The sequence below is a fragment of the Oryx dammah genome, unplaced genomic scaffold, assembly GCF_014754425.2.
Source record: "Oryx dammah isolate SB20612 unplaced genomic scaffold, SCBI_Odam_1.1 HiC_scaffold_10, whole genome shotgun sequence".
NCBI lineage: Eukaryota > Metazoa > Chordata > Mammalia > Artiodactyla > Bovidae > Oryx > Oryx dammah.
In genome coordinates this window covers 43606310-43630697 of record NW_024070194.1, presented here as the reverse complement: position 1 = coordinate 43630697, position 24388 = coordinate 43606310, and the positions used below count along the sequence as shown (strand labels likewise).

Sequence of the window (24388 nt, the reverse complement as noted above, 5' to 3'; positions counted from 1 at the left end):
GTTATATTCTGCTCTATTATTTCACTTTTGTAGCTTTTTTTCACATAGACATCTTTAATTCTTCCTGAATTTTTTTCATGCTTGTTTATTCTTTAAAGACACTAATTTTACTTTTTCTAGGTGTAGAAAAAACTTTCTTAGTAACTTTTAAAAGTCTTTTTTTTCCTGCTGTTTCATTGAAATGCTACCATTATTATATATTAAGCTAAATTCTTTCATACAGATGAGTCCACTTCTGGACTTGCTACCCTGTTATTTCATCCTTTTTTTTTTTCTCTGTTTCTGGATTCTGCCACACTCTTTTAATTACTATGGTGTTAGAGTTTGTCTCCATCTTTGATGTGCAGTTTTCTTAGCTATTCTTTTACTTTTCCAAATGAGTTACCATGTCTAGTTCCATTTAAAAAATCATTTAGGGAGTTTAACTGAATTTTTGAATTGAACTTTTAGGTAAGTTTCAAACATATGTAAAATTGAGCATTACCACTTATATCTCTGTGTGCTGTCTTCAGTTCAGTGGTTTCCTTCTGGTAGGTCTCTGCACAGAGCTTGCACATTTACTTTTAGGCTTATTTTAGTATTGTTTATAGTTTTGTTGCTGTTGCAAGTACGATCTTTTTGTTATATTTTCTAATTTAAAAAATATTTGTAGATAGGGAAAATAGTGGTTTTTGTAAGTTGTTCTTGTCCTGAATTCTTTTTTGTTTAAATGTATTTTAGTAGGTTATTCTCATATTTCTAGGCAGATGATTATCAGCTGCAAATAACAACTGCTTTTTTCTTTCCTTTCCAGTAGTTACACTTCCTATTTATTTTTCTTGTTTTATTGAATTTCCTAGAATCACTGGTATAATATTAAATCATAGTGGAGATAGTTGTCACTATCATCTTACTCTTGACATTCATGAAGACGAGACGATGAACAAGTGATTTTTTTGAAGAGAAACTAAGCAAGGACTTTGAAGGCTAGTTCAATATTCCGTAGATTGGAGTCAAATACCCTAGATGTACCTTCTCATTGTAATTTTCATTCCCTTAGAAAAATTAAACTGAAGTGTCCCCAGTGGATATAGATATGCCCCACTTTACATGGTGACATGTCTCCGAAATGGTTGGCATGGGGGCTCATCTAGCAGACCCTCCCGTGGCTAACATCACGCGTTTATATCTTTGGACTGCCATTATCTTAAATTCTGGGTAAAAAAAGCATTTTTAGTTTATGTTATAACCAAGTCCATAAAGAGGAAATGGGTTATCTCTCCCAGCTTAGGAAGGTAACCTTTTTTTTAAAATCGGAGTGTAATTGCTTTATAGTATTGTGTTGGTTTCTGCTGCACAGTAACTTGAATCAGCTATGTATATATCCCCTCTCTCGAGCCTCCCTCTCACCCCTCGAGGTCGACACAGAGCAAGCCAGGCCCCCTGTGCTAACAGCCGCTCCCACCAGCTGCCGATTTCACACAAGGCAGTGCCGCTCCCAGTTCATCCCAACCTCCCCGTCCCTCACCGTGTCCACATGTTCATTCTCTTGGTCTGTGTCTCTATTCCTACCCTGCAAATAAGTTCTTCTGTACCATCTTTTTTTTCTAGATTCCACATCTGTGTGTTAATATACGATATTTGTTTTTCTCTTGCTGACTTACTTCACTCTGAATGACAGACTCTAAGTCCATCCACATCACTACAAATGACCCAGTCTTGTTCCTTTTACAGCTGAGTAATATTTCATAGGAAGGTAATTTAATGGAAGAAGAAAAATGACCAAATATCTTTCAGAAGAATGAATCACTAAATTCCATCCCCGGATGGAAGGCAGATGATTTAGGAGCATTTGAAACCCCTGCAGCTCCCTCTTCTTTGGGGTTTCCCCATCTTTCTTCGTGGTAGATCACATCTCTGTGTCACATGAGTCGCTGAGCAGCCGCTGGGGTGAGGTCAAGTCTCACCTGCCCTGAGACAGGGCTCACGAGCAGACCCAACTGGTTTCACTGCTTCTTCACTTTGAAAAGTAAGCAAGCCCATTAAAAAATCTGATCTTTAAAGAGTCCCTTGATATTTTAACTTGCTGGGTTAAACCTGCCAAATAATCAAAGCCAGTGGGCTTATGTTGATAGAACCCATGTTACAAAAGAATATTCCAAACTGACCATGCCTGAAATGCAGCCATCTGGTGACAGTGGTCATGAGGGGAGGTGAAGTGACCCTGACCTTGGGGCCCTGAGCTGGCTGTGTTCCAGCTCACACACCACTGTGTCTTCCTGGTGTCTGAGCACCTCAGAACAAGACACATCTTCCCCTGTGGATCCTCAGCACCTGGCATGGTGCTTGGCACGTAGAGATGGACATCAGATGGACATGTGACTGTCCGTCTGTCTGTCTGTGAAGTAGTAAACTACACTCAGCTCATTTCCTCTGCAGTTCCTCCCAGTTAAGATTCTAATGGTCTCCTAGTTGCCAAACCCATCATGGCTTTGCCTATGCTTTTCATTTTCTCTTCCATTCAGTAAAGGGCTTCCCAGGTAGCTCCGTGGTAAAGAATCCACCTGCCAATGCAGGAGATATGGGAGATGTGGGTTTGATCCCTGGGTTGGGAAGATCCCCAGGAGAAGGAAATGGCAACCCACTCCAGTGTTCTTGCCTGGAGAACCCCATGGACAGAGGAGCCCGACAGGCTACAGTTCACAGCATCATGAAGAGTCGGACATGACTAAGTACACACCCATGCATCCATTCATTCAATAAACATGTACTAAGTGCCTGGTGTGTGCTGTGTTCTGCAGATAGAGTTATGAATAAGACTGAAAAAAGCCAGCCTTTCTGGATTTTATATTCCAGAGGAGGGCAGGCCGCATGCAAGTGCATAAATATGGAAATAAGACCTTTTCTAGTGGTGTGAAGGGCTAGAAAACTTCAAGAAGCAAAGTGTGATAAAGCAGCTCCAGAGGAGTCGAGGTGGCCTGGGCCAACGCTGAGACACAGCCAGGCCTGCCAGATGTTGGGGGAGAGGAGTCCAGCCGGAGGGCACTGTGGGCACAGAGGTCCTCGACGGGGAGAGGTCTTGGAACGTCCAGGGACCAAAGCTGCAGCAGAATGAGTGGAGGTCAGGGCCCCCGCATCACGTGGCTCTCTCTGGGCCTGGGCTGAGATGGCTCTTTCCACAAAGCAAAGGCAGTGGCCTGCCGAACTGTGCTTTGAAAGCTCACTGCAGCTGCCATGGAGAATGGACAGTAGCAGCTATTAGGAGGCTCCTCCGGTTTTCCCATGCGAGAGATGGTGGGTTGGACCAGATGGGTGCAGAGTCAAATGGCTGGATTTGGGATGTTTTAGCATCAGGGTGTGCACGATATGCTCTAAGCTCCAGTGGAACACCCAGCTGCTCACTTGACTCTCAGACTTACCTGACCAGAACTTAGAATCTTCTACCTCTGTCGTGGGCACTGCTGGAGCGCCCCCTCTCCCACCCCCACACTACCAGTCCAGGGTCCCCATCTAACACACCCCCCACCCCTGCCGTGTAAATGTGGCCTTGTAACTCACAGACAAAGAGGTCAATCCTAAAGGAAATCAGTCCTGAATATTCATTGGAAGGACTGACACTGAAGCTGAAGTTCCAATACTTTGGCCCCCTGATGCGAAGAGCCCACTCATTGGAAAAGACCCCGATGCTTGGAATGACTGAGTGCAGGAGGACAAGGAGGTGACAGAGGATGGGATGGTTGAATGACATCACCAACTCAATGGACATGAGTTTGAGCAAGCTACGCGAGATAGTGAAGGACAGGGAAGCCTGGAGTGCCACCATCCGTCTGTGGGGTCACGAAGAGTCAGGCTTAGCGACGGAACAACAACAACTCACAGCTGCCCCCTTGAGGTAATGGGCAGGGAGCCACCTTGCCCAGGAGCTTCCCCTCTGCCTGGTCCTGGGGAGCCCATGGCCTCCTGAAGCCCTGCCTCAAGGTCTAGCCAACCTTGGGCCACACTTCACATCCAGAGCCCCCACTAGGCCCAGACTCCACTTCAGATCTCTTCCCACTCAGCTCCCAGAGAAAAGGGCCAAGAGAGTCCTCACGTTTCCATGTCCAGAAGATGTGGTTCAGAAAGGAGCACAGGACGTGGGGTTTGGTCGTGCTTGCAGAGTGGAGCAGTGGTCAGCTGTGTTGATTCCACAGAGAGGCTGTGGCAAGCTGGTGGCTAAATTGGGCTTTGATCAGAGCTGCTTCGGAGCAGGAAGTGGAAATAGCTCAGGAGGGAGCTTATGACCTGAGAACTGCAGATGCTGCAGAGACCAGTTTGGAGAAGTCTCCTGTGAAGTAGAGAGAGAACTGGGGAATACTTGGCAGGCAGAGTGAGGAGGGATTTGTTGAAGAGGGGAGGATGTGAGTCTCATCTGTAGTGAATAAAAGATGCAGGAGAGAGAGGCCAGGGACAGAGATGGACAGCTTTCTATCCTAACAGCCACAGGGGCAGGGTCCCGGGAGAAAAGCAGGACTTGGGTGAGAGGACAAAGCAGCTCTTGCTCGCTCCTGTTTTTTCAATACAGCGAGGTCATCAGCTGAGATCAAAGAAAAGCAGGAAGGGGTGCTGGATGTTTAAGGAAACAGACAAAGTCATCTCAGAGACCAGAAATGTGAATTCGCTTGCACAGTGTCTGGATTGCCAGGCAACACTGAGTGCCTGTTAGATTCTGTGAGGATGAACAGGTGTGAGAGCCGATCTGGCAGCAAGGTCATGTGGGTTCTTTCCATCTATATTCTGCTCCTTGGGTGCAGGAGGGAAGCAGGCAGACAGCTGGGTGGCATGGAGGCTGAGAGGATGAGGCAGCTGAGGGTCTTTGCAGAGGAGGGTCTACAGCTTCCTCCCTAGGGATTGCCTCTGTAGCCTCCTTCCCCATCTCAGTGACTTGGATCCATTCTGAGAAAGTGAAAAATGAAATGGTCCTAGAAGTCAGCAGTGAGGGCGTGACGCCCAGCGTTCACAGGATACAGCTGTGATCGGAGCAGGACCCCCCTGTGACCTGGTCAAAGACAGGACAGGGAGGGGACACAACGATAAGGACCATGGGACAGCCCTCTTCTACAAACACGAGTGACCAGGGACGGCTCTGCGTGCATGCTCAGTTGCTTCAGTTGTGTCTGACTCTTTGCGACCCCATGGACTGTAGCCCACCAGGCTCCTCTGTCCATGGGATTTCCCGGGTGAGAATCCTGGAGTGGGTTGCTATGCCCTTTTCCAGGGGATCTTTACCCCTGAGCCACCGGAAAGCCCCGGGATGCTTCTGGCCCTGTGTTAATTCTCCCTCCTCCTGGATGGAAACTATCTTGTCGTCCAACTGCCTGCCACTAACAGGGGACCTGCCACACTTCACCTCTGCCCTTCACCTCTACCCTTTGCAGAACCACACACCCAGGCCCACATGCTGGTTGGTACTCAGCCCCTCCCAGCTCCGTCTTATCTCGACCCCTCGGGGTGCCCTGCTCCCCCCATTCACACCCCCCACCCGCAGCAGCAGCACAGTCGCCCTCTGCTTTCCCCCTGGGCCCCAGGACCTGTGCCTGGTAGGCCACAATTCACTCTACTGTACCTGAGGTCACTGGTTATAATGCTTTGCCCACCTCCTCCCTCCACGTCCCTACCCTGCCAGCCCCCACGAGATGCCGGTGTTTCCCCAGCTTCTCATCAACCCTTTCACCATCCCTTCCTCGTGTCTCTATCATCACTTCCAATCTGGGACGGCTCCTCAGCCCTTTGCTGTCATGAGCCTTCTCTCATGAAACACACAGACTGGTATTTTGTAGAATGCCTGTCCCTTTGGGTCTGTCTGATGGCTCCTCTTGATTCACTGCAGGCTGTGCCTTCTTGCAGGAATGGCAGGGGTGATACTGCCTCCCTCTCCAAGCATCTCAGTGGGAGGGACACAAGGCAGATTTGTCCTCTCACTCGTGTGAGTTCTCACTGTTCAGTTCAGTTGCTCAGTCATGTCTGACTCTTTGTCTGGACTGCAGCACGCCAGGCTTTCTTGTCTGTCACCAACTCCCAGAACTTACTCATACTCATGTCCATCGAGTCAGTGATGCCATCCAACCATCTCATCCTCTGTTGTCCCCTTCTCCTCTGCCTTCAATCTTTCCCAGCATCAGGGTCTTTTCAAATGAGTCGGTTCTTCGCATCAGGTGGCCAAAGTATTGGAGCTTCCGCTTTAGCATCAGTCCTTCCAATGAGTATTCAGGACTGATTTCCTTTAGGATCAACTGGTTGGATCTCCTTGCTGTCCAAGGGACTCTCAAGAGTCCTCTCCAACACCACAGTTCAAAAGTATCAATTCTTCGGTGCTCAGCTTTCTTCACAGTCCAACTCTCACATCCATACATGACTACTGGAAAAACCATGGCTTTGACTAGATGGACCTTTGTTGGCAAAGTAATGTCACTGCTTTCTAATATACTGTCTAGGTTGGGCAAAGCTTTTCTTCCAAGGAGCAAGTATCTTTTAATTTCATGGCTGCAGTCAGCATCTGCAGTGATTTTGGAGCCTGAGAAAATAAAGTCTCTCACTGTTTCCATTGTTTCCCCATCTATCTGCCATGAAGGGATGGGACCGGATGGGATCTCAGCAGGAGGCGCATGAGGAGGATCTGTCCTCTCCCTTGTGTGGTTAACTGTAGTCCCTGGTAAAGTGACAAGTGTGCAGGCTTCTCTATTTTTACCTTCATCATCAATTAGTGATACTTTAAGACTATAAATATCCTCCTTTCCAGTTATTTTAGCATTCTTAAACAGTTCTTGCCCAAAAGGATTGTTACTGTCTTATTTGCCAAAGGTTGATTTTTGTCTAACTCCATCATTCCTTCTGTATTTATTACTTAGCCATCGACTCTAAGGAAAGGTTGTCGCTTCTCCTCTATTTATTCACTTATCTCTCTCCGCGTGCACTTATGGATTCCCACATACATGATCATCTCTGTTCCTCTCATTAATGTAGTTTAGGGAGATAAGATGATTGGATGGCACCGTCGACACAATGGATATGAGTTTGAGCAAACTCTGCGAGATAGTGAGGGACAGGGCAGCCAGGCATGCTGTAGTTCACGAGGTGGCAAAGAGTCAGGCACGACTCAGCGACCCAACCACAACAACAGGGAGATAAGAACTAGGGATATGTTAGTTGGGTTTTAGTTCTTTGTTTTTGGGAACTATGAACCTGAAAGCATAAAAGTGACAAAGAAAGGGAAGAAACAGCATGTCATTTGTCATCATCTCAATAAAAGCTTTAGTTTAAAAAAATGTAAAAATTTTTTTTGTTATGAAAGGGAATCATTTTAAACATGTACCGATCACAATTATTACAAACATAGACTGAATGTGTTGGATATATTCTGCACCAGAGAGTGATATTTATCCTAAGCAGTCTTTTAAAATTTAAAGAGCAGTTCGTTTAACCAAAAGACTCATGAGGCAGCAAAATACCTTGTTTTCCGGGGTTTCCTGGCTCCTGTGGCCTTAGTCTCACAAAATGTAATTCCACTGGTTCCTTTGTTCCACCCCCCTCGGACTTGTTGGCAGGGGGCGGGGGTGTGGGGGCAGGGTATGTGTGCATATATACACTTTTTTTTCCTTTCCCTACAGAAAATAGATAGGAAATGGCCATGGCTGCGAGCATGGCTGAGTGAGTGGCTGAGTGGCCTAATGCTAGCCTGTGCTCTCTGCAGCCTAATTAAAGGAAAATGGTTGTGCTTTCTATGAAGAGAGATGCAGAATGAGAGGAGGGTGCACAGGAAGGGAAGCTGAGTGCTAAGAGCCTGCCTTTCTCCACCAAATTAAATGCTAACCTTGCCTCCTCCTCTGAGTCCTGAATTTATATAGCAAATCAATGTACATAGCTGGACAACTTCCAGGGCACTAGACTTCTCGTCCTGATTCTATTAATGCAGCCCCTAAGCAACCAGCAACGTGCAGGAAACACCGCAGATGAACCGAGAGGGCAGGTACGTGGAGCCGCAAGCCAGCCAGCTCCCTGGGCTCTCACCTCGGCCTGCTCCCCGCGGCCGCCAAAGGTCTGGGCAGGCACCGTCCCAGCTTCAGTGGGAATGTAAAGGTCAACTTAAATAGGAACAAAATTCTTAGCTATATAAAAATCATGCTGCTTCCTCGAGAAGACTGTTTGCTTTGGTGAGTCAGACACAAAAAGCAGGTCAGAAGAAAACCTGGTCTCATTGGGCACTGGGGGGCCGGTATCCTTATCCCCCGGGGCTTCCTCTCTGCCTCTGCACACATCCAACCAACAGCTGGGTTAACCGTTTGGACTGACTGGCTCACTCTTCATAATAAACAGGAAAAAAATAAATAAATAAATAAACAGGAAAAAAAAAAAAAGGAACACCATGCAAAACACTTTTGATTGAACTTCCATCAACTCAGACCAAAATAAGCAGTCAAGGTCACAGTTTATTTATCCCCACCTGACTCTCCAGGGCACGACACAACTTCACAAAGTCTCGTCATAAAGTCCATTTTAACTTGATCGCAGCTAAAATGAATTGCTGCTCTAAAACTGCAGCCAGTTACTTCGCTGGTGGTCCAGTGGTTATGAAGAGTCCACCTGCCAATGCAGGGGGGTGTGGGTTCGATCCCTGGTCAGGGAAGATCCCACATACCCCGGGGGAGCTAAGCCTGTGCACCGGCACTACTGAGCCTGTGTGCTATACAGCCTGTGCTCCCCAACTAGGGAAGCCACCGAAACAAGAAGCCTGCACACTGCGACTAGAGTGGCCCCTGCTCAAAGCCCACACGCAGCAACGAAGACTCAGCACAGCCATAAGTAAAAAAATAAACATAAAATAAAAACTCATTGTTGAAAAAAAATAAAACTGGAGCTGAATGAATTCATGCAGACACCCTGGAGTGGAGCAAAAGCAGTCCCTGAGAAGAACTGCGGAATTATGCCAAAGACAGACTTTCAATCGAACGGCAAACAAAGAGTGTTTAATCATTTATTTGGTCTCTAACTCACACCAGAAAGGATCTGAGGCTGTTTACACAAATATATACAATAGGATAATTAAGAACAACAACAGCAGCAATAATAATAACAACAGTAAGAAGAACGTGCTACGCAGTGTGGTCTGTGGTGGCCTAAATGAGAAGGAAATTCAAAGAAGAGGGGATATATGTATATGTATAGCGGATTCACTTTGCTGTACAGCAGAAACTGACACAACATTAAACAACTATACTCCAATGAAAATTAAAAAAAAACACACACAATACACACGGGGCCCTCCCCACACTGGGCCAGGCACACAGCCGGACCTCTTTCCTGCAGGGTCTCTGAGAATTCTGATAGTCATTCTTTGCAGTAAGGACGATCAGGATCCCCATTTTACAGCTATGAAGACTGAGGCAGGGAGGTTAAAGCAACCCAGCTCAAGAGGACATCAGCTAACAAGTGTCAGAGCGGGGACAAAGAGAAAGGTTGCCATAAATGGGTGAGTACAGGCAGGTAAGCAACACAAAGCTGAGTCCAGGTGGAGGGATGGCACCTTCCATAGCACAGGTGTGTCAGCAGTGAACACGCACACTTGGCTTGGGCTTTCTTCCAGGACAAAGCAAGAAGGGAAATGTTTACCGGTGGTGAGAGGTGCAAGATGCCCAAGAGAAACATTTTCCGTTTTCTGAGATGGAGCCGTTTTTCCTGGCCTTAGTGTCCAGGATTCATAAAGCGCAAACTGCCAGCAGACAGGTTTTTCAGAGAATCATGTAGGAATAGTATTTCTGGAAACCAAGACTCCGGAGGTGGGGGGTGGGGGGTAGGGGGTTGGAGTCGGGGGCAGGCAGGCGGCACTCCATCCTCAGCACCATCCGGGCACCGAGCCTGACCCGGGACCAGTGTGTCTGGGGCTCCGTGTTCTCCGGGACTCATGCTTGAGAGAGGGAACACGGCCTCCTGGCAGTGCGGCTCAGGACCGAACGTGTGTCCACTCACAGGAGACACATCACACAGGTTCTGGCACCTCCAGCAAACAGCAGCCTCTCTCCCAGCGCCTCTGCTACCAGCTGTGCCTGGCGTGCCCAGCTCTTGAGGTGCCCAGCAAAGGCAGCGTCAGCTTCTTGTTCCTGGCATACCTGGGTGATCAGATGAACACCCACTTTGTGAAGCCATGAGCCAATCAGCAGGGAGAGACAAGTTGCTTACCAGCTATTCAGAAGAACAGAATTTTGTTTTTACTGCCAGGGCACTCAGAGGCATATTTCCTTAGAGGAGTAAACATCCATTACCTGGTGATGATGCCAGTTCCAGATTTTGACAATAACACCATAGCCGAACTATATTCAGCGGAGGCTTGGTTTTCTGCTTTACAGATCTTAGGCAGGTTGACAGTTACAACTAATTATCAAATAACTGGGCTTCCCTGGTGGCTCAGATGGTAAAGAATCTGCCTGCAATGCAGAAGACCTGGGTTCGATCCGTGGGTTGGGGAGATCCCCTGGAGAAGGGAATGGCAACCCACTCCAGTATTCATGCCGGGAGAATTCCATGGACAGAGGAGCCCGGTGGGCTATAGTCCACAGGGTCACAAAGAGTCGGACATGACTGAGCAACTAACACGTTAAATAACTAGGTCATTTCGCTTTCAAAATCCTTCATCTTATCTTTCTAAATATGCCTCAAAGCAATAAATGAACTATTGATAGCGATTCTGGCAAACTCAAGTCGGACAGGAAATAGTCACATCAAACTTCCATTTCAGTGTTTGCGGTTTTTAGTCACAGTGTGTCATGAGCTGCATCTGCTCCTATAATATATGGCATCCGAGTAAATCCACTGCCCCAGAAACGTGTAATTTAATTTCCAAGCAAACCTACGGCTAACTGGAAATGCTTATTTGTTCCTATTCTTATTTTTTTTAAAAACTGTATTGAAATGCACGAATCCAGCTTCTTTTATGGGCAGAATAAAAACGACCAGAATGCACCCTCACAATGGGAACACAAATTGTTCTCTCCTCTCCTCTGCATTTAAGCCAACTCGGGCCAGATGGGGACGTGGAAGACACCAGGGTCTCCCATGGGCTTGGAGGTGACTGTCACATACAGAAAATTGTGTGTGTGTGTGTTTCCAGAATGTTTAATTTGGGAACAGATTTGAATCTAGCGAAAGACATGTTCTCATTCTGGGAACTTCAATTTAACACACTCTCCCAATTTTCATAGACTTAACTTTTCACTTTCATGCACTGGAGAAGGAAATGGCAACCCACTCCAGTGTTCTTGCCTGGAGAATCCCAGGGACGGGGGAGCCTCATGGGCTGCCGTCTATGGGGTCGCACAGAGTCGGACACGACTGAAGTGACTTAGCAGCAGCAGCAGCAGCAGCAGCAGCAGCAACGTTAAGACAAGGTTTTTAAGTAGATGCTGTGGAGTTTATGGTGTATCATAGCGGACAACATCCTTTCTCTCTTTGCTCTTCAGAGTCCTGATTTATAGGGTGTTATTTTGTACCTAAAATAGATTCCCAGGCTCTCCTGCAGTCAAGGAAGCCATTTGACCAAGCTTTGGGCAGTAAGATATAAACAGAAGTACTATGTGAGATTTCTAGGAATGCTTTCTAAAATAAAGAAGAAGGACCCTCATTTTTCCTTTTTCCATCCAAGAACATGTCTATGATGACTGGAACTCAGAAGCCATTTTGCTCCATGAGGTCAAGGGCCCTATGGTTGCTGCTGTGATCTGATTTCTAAGGAAACATCATGTCAGCCCTGAACACCTCACCTAGACTTTCTTTATATGAAAAAAGTACAGTTATGCCTTTTTAAAGCCAGGATTAATTTGAATATTTTTATAACTGCAAACAAACTTCATCTGCCTAATGCAGGGGATACTAGGGAAACTGGGGTGACTCAGAAAGTTGCTAGAAAGACTCAGGAAATGATGTTTGATCGTGCAGTTGTTTAGAGCTGGAACTGTCAGATCAAGCAGAGTAATGATTAAGACGCAGTTCAGCCACTTGTTGGCTGTGTGACACTAGGTCACTTAACCTCTCCGAATCTTTCCTCACCTGTAAAATGGGCCAGCAAGCCCCGCTTTAGAGGACTGGATTCACAGCAACATGAGATAAGGCGCAGGAACTGTTCAGCACAGTGTCTGTGAGTGTGTGTCCCCAGATGAGGTGCCTCCACCATCGAGGAAGAAAAAAACAGCAGCCCCGGCAGCAGGCGAGGTGCTTTGGGCAGTCGAGGCACATGTGACTAAAGATGGAGTCATTTCAATAAGAATAAGACAAGAAGTGTAAGGTTCATATCAGACCCGCGCTTTCACAGCTATGATTGCTTAGAACAAGACAGTGGACTTTCTGTTTAAAAAAAAAAAAAGCAAATCAATCCAAGGGTCATTTTTGAAAAAATGAATAATTCAGACTATGTGAAAACTGATGGGTTTCCTAGAGGCTGAAGTTTGGCAAACACTTGCCTAAGAGGAGGGGACGTGGAAATGCAGTGACCGGAAGGATGCAGATGGCTCACTTGGCCCTCCGCCCCAACCCCGGTATCCCCGGCCCCCAACCCCCACACATCCACCACAGTGTGTGCCCTTTGGGGCCAGGGACCAGTGCTTCACCTTTCCAGGTCACACCTGGCCCCAGGGTGTCTGTTTGCACTTCCTTCCTTCTGTGTGTGGAGTGTCCATGAGAGCGCCGAGGCCTGCCCCCCAGCCCCCCCAGCCTCCTTGTAGAAGGAGAATATCTGTCCCCACCCTGAGTCTAAGGTGCCGTCCACACAGGAAAGGGACAGCACCTTAGAGAACATCAGGAGATGTTCCATGAGAACGTCACACTCCCGGGAAGGCCTGTGGGCCCCCCCAGCCCCCCAGGAGAAAAGGCAACGCTTAAGCAAGTTTCTGGCTCAAATAAACCTCTGGATGTGAGCGAGTAGCAGCTGGGAACCCTCTTATCAGGTCCCAAAGCAAAAATTGACTATTATCACACTAAGATAAAATTAGAATGCTTTTCATTAAAAAAAAGAAGGCGGGGGGATCTTGGAGAGAGAAGTGTATTTCTTCTCTGCCCGCTCCCTCCCTTTTCGCAGTGGTATGTAGTTGGGCATTTCCAGGTGGGCCTTGCTCTTCTGCAACTCTCCTTCCCTGCTACTGATGAAGGGCCCTGGCCTTGGGGCTGAGTCTGCTGAGTCTGTCTTTTCCCCTTGCCAGTGGCGGGGCTGGTTACCAGGTTCCCACCCCATTGATGTGACTGTCGATCCATGAGGTTGAATGACCAGATGAGGTTGAGCTCTGGAGAAGTCTGATCAATTCCTTAATGATTGGACCACATCGACCAGAATGGTTAATTCAGTTCCACAGGCTGACCTTTCCTGGGACTTCTGGGAAAAGTGGATCATTTGCAAAAGTGATGGAGAATTTAAGTCTCCCCCCAGTAAACCAGGACAACCATTTGCAAAATGAACAGAGACTGTCATGTCCTCTGTTTGAGCCCTGGAGAATTTGTGTAAGCTTTTTTTCACAGATGCTTGAAAATGCATTTAGTGATGTGGGAACCCCAATCTGCATAGCCAATTAGAAGCCATGGTATAGCCCTGCTCTTACCCAGCGGGGTCTCCTGAAGACTTTGAGGCCACCAACTATGAAGGTGACTCAGTAGTCCTGTTAGTCTTCCCTTTTTGATTGTAAATTGGGAAAGAAGTTGCTATATTTTATTTCTTTAAACTTTAAAAATTGTTTCTTTTATTTGGTTGCACCGAGTCTTAACTGTGGCATGTGAGATAGTTAATTTGTGGCATGTGGCATCTGGTTTCCCAACCAGCGATCAAACCTGGGCCCTCTGCATTGGGAGCTTGGAGTCTTAGCCAATGGACCATCAGGGAAGTCCCTCTATTTTTTAAAAAATTCACATTTTTCATGGAAGTATACATTTCCCCAAAGCCTAGCACTAATGCCTATCATCCATAGCTCTTGGGGTCATTAATGCAGACGGAACCCCGACTCCAGCCAGCCTTGGCAAGGATGCCAGAAGCCCCTCCCCTTTCTACAGAGAAGGAAAGAAACTGAAGCACAAAAGTCATTCCGTTGGGGAGGAAAACTAGATTTACAAGTTCATAAAATAAAACTTGTTTCTAACATCCTGATATCAAAAGGAGATGATCTTCGTTTGACTCAATGTCCTCATCCTTTGAGGTTAAATTAAAGTTTTTCTGATTTTTAGAGCGAAGGCTGCTGCCATATTTCTAGGCTGGTTTTGAGGACTCCACGGGGGTCTGTGCCTCTCTAAATGCCCGCTCTCACCCACCCTAAACGGGGTCACTGCACTAAGTGCAGAAGCGCTCCACGGAGGGGGTGAGGGGAGAAGCAGTCCCAGGTGCCCTCACCTGCTCCTTCAGTGCCCCCGAGGGCCAGCCTGTGCTGGACACCATGGGGCACACTGCCCACCTTGCATTCGAGGTCAAGACACACCCTGGGGCACCTCTGCACCGTCAGGAGTGCTCCATGCACTGAAGTGGGTGGAAACCTCAATCCCTGAGTCAGCTCCACAGAGGAGGTGTATGTGGACTTGAGCGTGGATGGCACCGGAGGAGGTGAAGACGTGGATATGGGTTCTCGGGGCTGCCCACAGGCAGGAGGGCTGCAGTGGGAGGTGTCTTGAGGGAGCCTGAGACCCTCCCCGCAGGGAGAAGACAGCAGACAGAGCAGCGGACAGTGTGAGCACAGCTTTGAAGCTGGGAGAAGTCTGAACTGGACGCGGCCCCCCAGGAGGTGCCCTGACTCTGCCACCTCTGGTCAGCACCCCTCAGCCCACGGCTGCAGCGCCCACCCTGGGCGAAGGGAGGATGCCTAGGAGCCCACAGCCCACAGTTGATTGGGAAAGGCAGTGGGTGCAGCTTTTCCAGAACTCTAGTTCCCCTGTGACTGTGACGGGTGCCGCCTGCCATGACAGTTAAGACAACATGCCCACACTCTCCATGGTGACGCCCAGCTTCCTGGCATGGGCGCTAGCACTTTGTCACCTCCTTGTAAGTGCACCTCTGAAGCTGCAGTCAAACTGAGAAGGATCTGTCGATGACAGCTGGTTGGTTTAGTTTTAAACTAGACAAACCCTGGGAACACGGGCAGCCAACAGCTGGTTGCAGAGATTATCACCTTCTGGACAAGATCCTCAAGTGCTTGACCCCAGAAGGCAGTGGTACGAAACTGAAAGGACAGCAACTTCTGGTCTCCTGAGTCTGCAAACCGCTGGCCGGGCTGTCAGGAGCATAGCGGTTGTTGAATTGCCAGGTGCCACTGCTGCTGGAGGCCATCTGAGGGGCCGTGAGCTCCAAAGCACCAGCAGGAAACCTGCAGGAATCTCAGCTTCCTCTTCCACCCCGAGTCTCCATGCAGACCAGCTTGATCCCTTTCAGAGGGTTAAGGCTCCCTAGGCCTCTGTGCTCAGCCTCACGGATGGAAGTGATGGAGACCTGGGCATTAGATGAGGGGCCCCCGGGTGAGGTGGAGGGTTCTCTTAGAAGTGGGTTTCCCAAGAGTCCACTCTTGGAAGCAAATGACAAAGGGTCCAAGAGGTAACACAGAGGCTGGGGGGGTGAGGGTGCTGAGTGGGGATGCACCCGAGCGGCATCTGGGCAGTTGAAATAGAGCTGTGCTGACACCAGGAAGGTAGCTTCTCCAGTACTCTTGCCTGGAAAATCCCATGGACGGAGGAGGGAGGAGCCTGGAAGGCTGCAGTCCATGGGGTCGCTGAGGGTCGGACACGACTGAGCGACTTCACTTTCACTTTTCACTTTCATGCATTGGAGAAGGAAATGGCAACCCATTCCAGTGTTCTTGCCTGGAGAATCCCAGGGACGGGGGAGCCTGGTGGGCTGCCGTCTATGGGGTCGCACAGAGTCGGACACGACTGAAGCGACTTAGTAGCAGTAGCAGCAGCAGACACCAGGAAGGTAGCTTCTTCTGTGCAGCAGAAGGCTGTGGCTGCAAACCCCGAAACCAAGTGGCTAGGAACTCAGATGCTACCATGGAAACGCATACGGGGCGAGGAGGTGGCATCTCAGCTATGCGGGAAAGGTGGCAACAAACTTAAAAGCATCCATTCGATTCTAACCCAGGCATTTTAGGGGCTTCCCTGATGGCTCAGTGGTAAAGAACCCACCTGCCAATGCAGGAGATATAAGAGACCTGGGTTCAATCCCTGGGTCAGGAAGATCCCCTGGAGGTGAGCATGGTGACCCACTCCAGTATTCTTGCCTGGAGAACCTCATGGACAGAGAAGCCTGGTGGGTTACAGTCCATGGGGGTCACAGAGTCAGACACAACTGAAATGACTTAGCAACACGCATACGAGTTTTGAGATCTGTGAGTTTACGATTCCCTGAAGCTTTTCTAGAAGCTGCTGAGACCTAAGAGGGAGGGACCATCCTGGCAAAGCTGTGCTTGAGTGTACGCACTTGGGCATCACTGATGCTTTGGTCCATGAAGCAACCGTCCGAGATGTGTCAAAGCATCACCTGGCTGAGCTGATATCTACCCAGGTGGCTGGCTCCACATCAGTGCCTTTGCTCCAGGAATCAGACAGGTGTTGAATGTCAGCCTGAGTTTGTGGGGGTCCAGAACTCCAGGCAGAACCTCCATAGACTCCATTCATTCAGGATTCAGAGGCCTTGAGTCAGTCACAGCACTGACAGGCTTGCATGAGCACCCTCTGGAACCCCTGGCCCGCCCTCTGCACCCCAGGGCTCAGGCTGACCGCCCTTTGAGCCTCGGCTCACCCACAGCTCTCCCCCCATCCCTGTGAGGCTTGCTTCTTTGCATGACTGCCCATCTTGGGACACTTTGCAGAGTTTTGCCACCTACTTATTGAGTAGAACTTTATATTAATGAAAGACCCATCAGGGCTAGGCAGTGTGGAGTGTATACCATGCTGTGTGCAATTTGCACTTGCGTGTCAAGTTTCTTCAGTTGTGTCGGACTCTGTGTGACCAGCTTGCCAGGCTCTTCTGTCCGTGGGATTCTCTCAGCAAGAGTACTGCAGTGGGTTGCTGTGTTGTCCTCCAGGTGATCTTCCCGACTCAGGGATCAAACCTGTGTCTCTTACGTCTAACCTGCATTGGCAGGTGGGTTCTTAACCACTAGGGCTGCATTCATTGTTCCTTCCTTTGTTCGGTGAACATCTGTGAGACGCTTGTTGCACACAGGTACTGAGCTAGATGGCCGTGGATCAATTACATAGCACAGCTGAGTGGACCCCTGCCTCCAGGAGCATCCTTCCCACCCATCACCTTCCTGAGCTCAGCTCCTGCCCCCATCCCACTCTGCTTATCTCCACCTACCTCCTTGAGGGCTGGGCACACACCTGCCTCCTGGTCTTTGCAGCTGCTGTTCCTGGAAGGTTCTTTCCCCTGAGTCCCAGGTGGCTCACTTCCTGTCCCTCGGGCTTTGCTGGCTAAGTCACTGTTTTAGGAGCGAGCCTTGCTCTGATGTCTCCCATCCTCATTTGATTTATGTATCCTCCTAAGCAGTTTTCCCTCGCATGTTGAACATGGACCTATTTATCGGTTGGATATAAGCTCCTCAGTGGCAGGGATGTTTGTCTGTGTTGGTCCCTGCTGTTTCCCGAGTACCCAGAACAGTGCTGGGCACAGAATGGGCATGGAGTCAATATTAGTGGAATTCATAGTTGGATGAATATATGACCTGAACCACAAAGTAGGTGGGTTAGCATGAAATTAGGTCATATTCTGGACAAGCAAACAGGTGATAGGTGCCAAGCAGTGTAGCTGAGAGCCAGGCTGGTCCTACACGGGCTTGACACTGCCCTGGTCCTTTAGTGCTGTGGTGTCCCTGGGCTCATTATGTCTTTCCCAAGAATTAATGTCAAGTTGCAGATAACAGGGACTTCCCTGGTGGTTCTGTGGTTTAAAATCCGCCTTGCAATGTAGGGGGTGTGGGTGCGATCCATGGTTGGGGAACGAAGAGAGTGAGAGTCCATGCGCTGCAACGAAAGATCCCACATGACGCAACGCAGCTCTCCCATGCAGCAGCCAAGTCCCGATGCAGCCAAATAAGCTTTTTTTTTTTAATATCAGAAAAAAACAGAAAGTGCTCATCTGCATGTGGGCACCAGTTTCTCTTCCCCTGGGCACACACCTGATGACCACTAACTGTCCCAGGAATGCCAGGGGAGCCCAGGTCACCCCAGTGGGCCTGCCTGAAGACGTTTCCTATTCTGAGACACTGAGCATGAAGATGAAGTAAGAGTTCAAATACCAGTAGAGGCTCCTGGTTCTTCCAAAGAATGCGGCAAACCTGCGACAATCCCCTGTGAATAAAGGATGGCCATGCTGACCCCCGCGCAAGAAAGCATTTGTTCAGATAGTTTTTCAGGGCCAAGTTAGCAAAGAAGGCCGCCAGCAGAACCACTCTCAGAAGAGAGACTCAATTAGGCGTCTGTGCAGTTGCACGAAGGCCGTGTCGCAACACTGAGGTGGCCTGTTTTTCTGGTCATTATTAATCCAGAAACCTTAATGATGAACAACATTTGTGTTATTGTCTCCCCAAATTTAATTTGTTTATGCAGCAGTTCAGTTAATCCTGCAATCTGTTTTTCTCAAACGGGGGCAGATAATGGAGACACCGTTCTTTACAAGTCTTCAGGCTTTTAAATTCTGATAAAATCAGGATTCTTCACTGGGTCTTGCCCTGGCTCCAAACTAAACCACTTTAAATGTAATTATGGAAGCCGGCCTTACATCAGGGACATCCATTTACAAAATTGATTGGCCATGCTGTTCCACGAGGCATTTCGTGAGCAAACGATTACAAAAGAGCCAGAACTATAATTTATAAAGGCAAAAAAAAAAATGCAGGTAAATACTTTATTAGTGGTAATGAGAGGGTTTCCAACTAACTGAACCTTTTTCTTCCCTCGTCAGCTACTTCACGGAGCCGTGGTGCATGGCCCTCTTTCACGATCGTTTTATTGATCTCCGGAAAGCGTTACACCAAATCTTATCCTCCAAGGAGGTAAGCGTGATTAATGGATATGTGAGTTATTCCTTGCAAATTAGGAGTTACAAGCTGTTGATCATTTAGACTTTTCCCTACATTCTCACTTTATGGTTTCACTTTGAAAACCAACTGTCCTTCACTTAAACAAGCTATGGAGTCGGTAAATAAACATAGATGGTGATATAATTCAGGGCAAGTGGGTTATTCAAATCTCTGATGCGAGGCAGATTTCTTTTCCTCTTTTACAAGTACCTGTACTTTCATTCTCAGCTGACAGTAAGGGCTGAAAGCAGGTAGTGGGCTGTACCGCCTGGTCCCTGGGCATGAAGTCTACGTTCATGGTTTCTGTCCACATCTGCCAGCTGACTGTTAACCATTTGTGTGCAAATGTTGTTCTCAAGGTATCAGGGGAAGTCAACAGGTGTCCAGATGCACTCCTCTTAAGTTAGTTTTTTGCAAATGTTGGTGTCTTTTTTTTAAATTCACTTTGGCCGTGTTGTGTGGCATATGGGATCTTAGTTCCCCCACCAGGGATCGAACCCATGCTCTCTGCAGTGGAAGCAGAGAATCTTAACCACTAGAGAGTCAGGGAAGTCCCTAAACACGCTCCTTTTAAAACTGAAACTTCTTTCTCCAAGCAATTCGTGATTAGCTGCAAGTGAGGCAGCATACTGCACAGACTCTGTACTTGGCAAGAAATTTGACTCTGCCATGTAAATAGTAAAATATTTATGAAACTTTTTTTTTTTTCAACACCTGTAGTCCTTACCAGAGTTATGGGGAATTTACATGTTCAGTCAAGTATCCATTCTAGATGCTTCATTGGTTTACTCAGACAAGGGCTGGGGCTTGGCTAAGTGGTCTGACTGTCTAAATGAGCAGGTCCTATGTCTCTGTGTCACCTCTTCGTGGGTCCCCAGGGTGTAGGCTGCCAACACAGGAGACGGTAGTTCTATCCCTGGGTCAGGAAGACTCCCTGGAGAAGGAAATGGCAACCCACTCCACTATTCTTGCCTGGAAAATCCCATGGACAGAGGAGCCTGGCGGGCTACAGTCCATGGGGTCGCAAAAGAGTTGGACATGAGTTAGCAACTAAACAACAAAAACCAAAATGAGAAAAGAATCTGAAAAAGAATATATATATATCTATATATCAAACTGATTCATTTTGCTGTACACCTGAAACTAACACAACATTGTAAATCAACTATACTCCAATATAAAGTAAAACATTTAAACACCAAAGTGCCAAGTTTAAAAGTTTAAAAAGATTGTTAAGACAGGACTACTATGCAAAATGACCTACAGATTGTGTACAAGCCTATAAAAATCCCCATTTCTGTTTTTTAGAAATGGAAAGGCCAATCCTAAAGTTCATATGGAAATGCAAAAGACTCCAAATTAAATTTGAGAAATTTTTTAAAAGTTGATGGACACACACTTTGCAATTTCAAAACTTAATACAAATCAGTGGTAACCAAGACAGTATGGTACTTATATAAGAATAGACATAGAGATCAACGGAGTAAAATTAAGAGCCAAAGTAAACCCATTTACATGAAAAGATGTTAACATCATTAATCATTAGGGAAATGCAACAACCAGGGTCACGATGAGATATCACTTCACATCTACTAGGATGGCTACAGTTAAAAAAAAAAGGAGGAAATAATGAGTGTTGGCAAGGATGTGGAAAAATGGAAACTCTCACACATTGCTAGTGGGAATGTAAAAATACTATGCAATTGCTATGAAAAAATGGTTTGATGGCTCCTAAAAACTTATAAACAGAATGACTATATGTCCTAGCCACTGCACTCCTAGGTATATACCCCCAAAGAACTGAAAATCAGTATTCAAACAAATACTTGTATATGAATGTTCATGGCATCACTATTCAGAATTGCAAGACAGAAGGAAGAACCCAAATGTCCATCACGGGACCTGTGGATAAACACACGTGGTCTCTCCATATGATGGAACGTACTCTGCCATAAAAAAAATGAAGTGCTGATACATTCTAACAAGTGGATAAACCTCAAAACACTGAGTTAACTGAAAGGAGCCAGACACAGGAGATCATGTGTCGCCTGGGGGACACTGTGAGGTGAGCTGCTCACAGATGAACATGTTGGGGGGTAGCTAGTCACCCTGAGAAAGGGCACACAGGAGAGGCAAATGCACAAGAAAATGAGTTTACAACCTAGAGCAGTATTTGTCTTCCATAAATTGGAGAGTTCTATTTTGTGACTTTACACCATTACCCCAATGTTGGGCTTCCCTGGTAGCTCAGTTGGTAAAGAATCCGCCTGCAATTCAGGAGACCCTGGTTCGATTCCTGGGTTGGGAAGATGCCCTGGAGAAGGGAAAGGCTACCCACTCCAGTATTCTGGCCTGGAGAATTCCATGGACTGTATAGTCCATGGGGTCTCAAAGAGTCGGACACGACTGAGCAACTTTACTTGACTTCATTTTTTCACCCCAAAGTTAGAACAGCATCCTACAGCATGAGCCCCACGTCTCCTCTAATTTTTGTGTATTCGTTATATTTGATATCTGGAAAATTAAGGAAAAAAGAGCCAACCTCAGCTCTACGTGCTCAGGCACTCAAATGTCTCGGCGCCTCTACTATTTACTTCTGGGCATCACTTGCCATTCTTTCTCTCTCCCATCTTTGTTGATCTGATGTGGGGTCCTGGCCTCCCACAGACGGTTCTTCCAAGTGATATGTGTATAATCCCCACACCTGACAGTGTCTCACTTATATAACTAAGTGATAAGTACTGCATGTCTCCATATAGTTTGAATCTATTTTTCTACATATAAGTTCTTACTGTTGATAAATTAATGATCCAATAGAACTCTGCAAGTTATCCACTTTTTTTTTGCTGTTAAAAATAAAAAAGAATTATTGGAAGGTCAAATAAACACATCATCAAAGCCCATCTTCTTTTAGGGTAATTTGCAGTAACTGGAGTATTCAGAAAGCACACAGCTCAAATCTCAGCGAAGTGCTTTTTCTTTTGGCTTTACTGCCCATACAGTATGTGGGATCTTAGTTCCCCACCAGGGATCGAACCCATGCCCCCTGCATTGGAAGCCCTGAGTCTTAACCACTGAATTGCCGGAGAAGTCCCTTTTAAAGTTATTTTTATTTTATGAATGAAGTGCTTTATTCAATAATCCTCCTATAGATGGGCAGATAGGTGATGAAGCAAGTATGGTAACCATAGAAACCAGATAGTGTGTATCCGAGAGCCAAGTTCATCACTCTGTCAACTTGCCTCTATGTCTGAATCCTTTTATAATAAAATGTTGGGGAAATCTCTACTATATTATAAATATGCACAGTGTGTGATTCTCAACTGCAAATAACTTTATTCTCTCTGAGCCCCACACCTTTAAAGATAGCAATAAAACTTGCCTTTACTAAGAATTTAGTATAGGTTTAAAAAAATCCCATTGCTTGGGGACTGTAAAGTAAACCATCTAGGAGTTTTCAACTAAAAATGTTTAATCACAACCTTTCTTATTTTTAAAACAAGCCTGATCTACAGATTATTTTTATCTGGAAATTAAGAGCTTAAAATTACTATGCTTGCTGAACTCTAAGACATTATGGTATGAGAACTAAGCCAGTCACAAAAAGAGAACTAGTGTTTGATTGCATTTACATGAAATGTCTAAAGTCAAATCATAGAGAAAGCAGAAGGGTGGGGACTTCCTTAGTGGTCCAGTGGCTAAGACTCCGTGTTCACAATATAGGGGGCCTGGGTTTGATCCCTGGTCAGGGATCTAGATCCCACATGCTGCAGCCAAGAGTTTGCATGCCTCAACAAACGACCCTGGGATGGGCAGTAAATGGTTAGTACTGACAGCTTGGGAGAATGAGAAGGGAATGGCTACCCACTCTGGTAAACTAGAGCTAACTTGATTATTCTAGGGCTTCCCAGGTGGCGCTAGTGGTAAAAAAAAAAAAAAAAAAGCCAATGCAGGAGCTATAAGGGACGTGGGTTCAGTCCCCTGCTGGGGAATATCCCCTGGAGGAGGGCATGGCAACCCATTCCAGTATTCTTGCCTGGAGAATCCCATGGACAGAGGAGCCTGGACGGCTTCAGTCCATGGAGTCACACAGAGTCCGACACGACTGAAGCCACTTCATACGCACATACCACGCCGAGATGGACGGTGCTGATGGCTGCATGACGACATGAAGGTCCTTTTTACCTCTGAGTCGGACACTTAAAAATAAAGTGGTAAATTTTATGCTATGTGTGTTTTGCCACAGTTTAATTTTTTTTAACCTAGGGGAAAAAAAAAACAAAACAATATTGTGTCACAGCCCAAGTAATATCAGTATCTGTCATCTCACTGTATTTTCCAGGACGAAAACCTTCCTACTATGGAAGAATTAGCCCGTCAGATCGAAGATGAGGAAATCAACCTGCCAGAGAAGCCCAGGAATTACCTCAAAAGAGTTTTCCAGGAAACCATCTACAGGCCTCTGGTAGAGAAGAGCATCCTTGACTACCTGCACTACAATCATTACCACCTGCCCATGTACGCGTGGCCGGGCATCATTTAGCTGCGGCCACCGCCTCCACGTGATCGTTTCCACGCTTGTCGTTTCGGGAAGTGCTCCATAGAAGCGGGAAACCTGGCTGAACCGCCGGGCACCGTCCTTTTCTGCGGCCACCAGATGCCTGTAGTTTCCTATCGTCCCAGTAGGTGGCGCATGGCGGTGCGACTCGATTCCGGGGCACGGAGAGGCTTTACCCACACCAGGCGTGTTCCTGGCCAGAATAACCCAGTTTAGCAATAAAATGAGACCGTTAGTATGCAAAACTTGTTTGTTTGTTTGTTTGTTTTTAAAAAACAAACCTTGGGCATGTTTCTGTTTGATTTCCTGAAAAGCCCTGCCGCCAATGCTGTTAGTCCTTTACATGTTTACCTGGTCACGTGGGTGATAAAAGAAAATCCTATACCCAGGATGGAAAATTAGGAATACAGACGCGGCGAAATTATCTCTATAATCCAACATCAAAACTGGTTGCATAGACAAGCTTACAGGGACTTTTGAAACGAGGGGACTGCTCTCACCACCAGTATATTACATTTCTACTTCCTGTTGCAGATTAGGCGCATAAATGCACCGAAAAAACTGGCAGATCAACCCAGGTTCACGCGCACGTTTTAGATTAAAAAACAGTAGTGGGAAGTTAATCTGGGTCACTTCCTTTGACTCTCAGTGCTGTTGCTTGGCACTGGGGCCCTCTGGTACCCGTCACCTGTAATGTGGGTCAGTAGCCCACTTTCTCATAAATAAAGCACTTTAAATGCCTTCCAGAAAACACATGGATTCAGGAAAAACAGGTAAGACATTTCGTTTA

General features: G+C 46.9%; 1 protein-coding gene across 1 annotated transcript in view; it reads left to right on the top strand.

Annotated features, from left to right (window-relative positions):
* CFAP61 (cilia and flagella associated protein 61) overlaps positions 1-23843 on the top strand; it is a 243973-nt gene extending 220130 nt beyond the window's left edge. The window contains exons 26-27 of the mRNA XM_040247971.1: positions 18923-19013; positions 23383-23843. Coding sequence (XP_040103905.1) covers positions 18923-19013; positions 23383-23583 — 292 coding nt within the window. The 3' untranslated portion in view covers positions 23584-23843. The remainder of the gene's footprint in view (positions 1-18922; positions 19014-23382) is intronic.
* Positions 23844-24388: the final 545 nt, after the last annotated feature.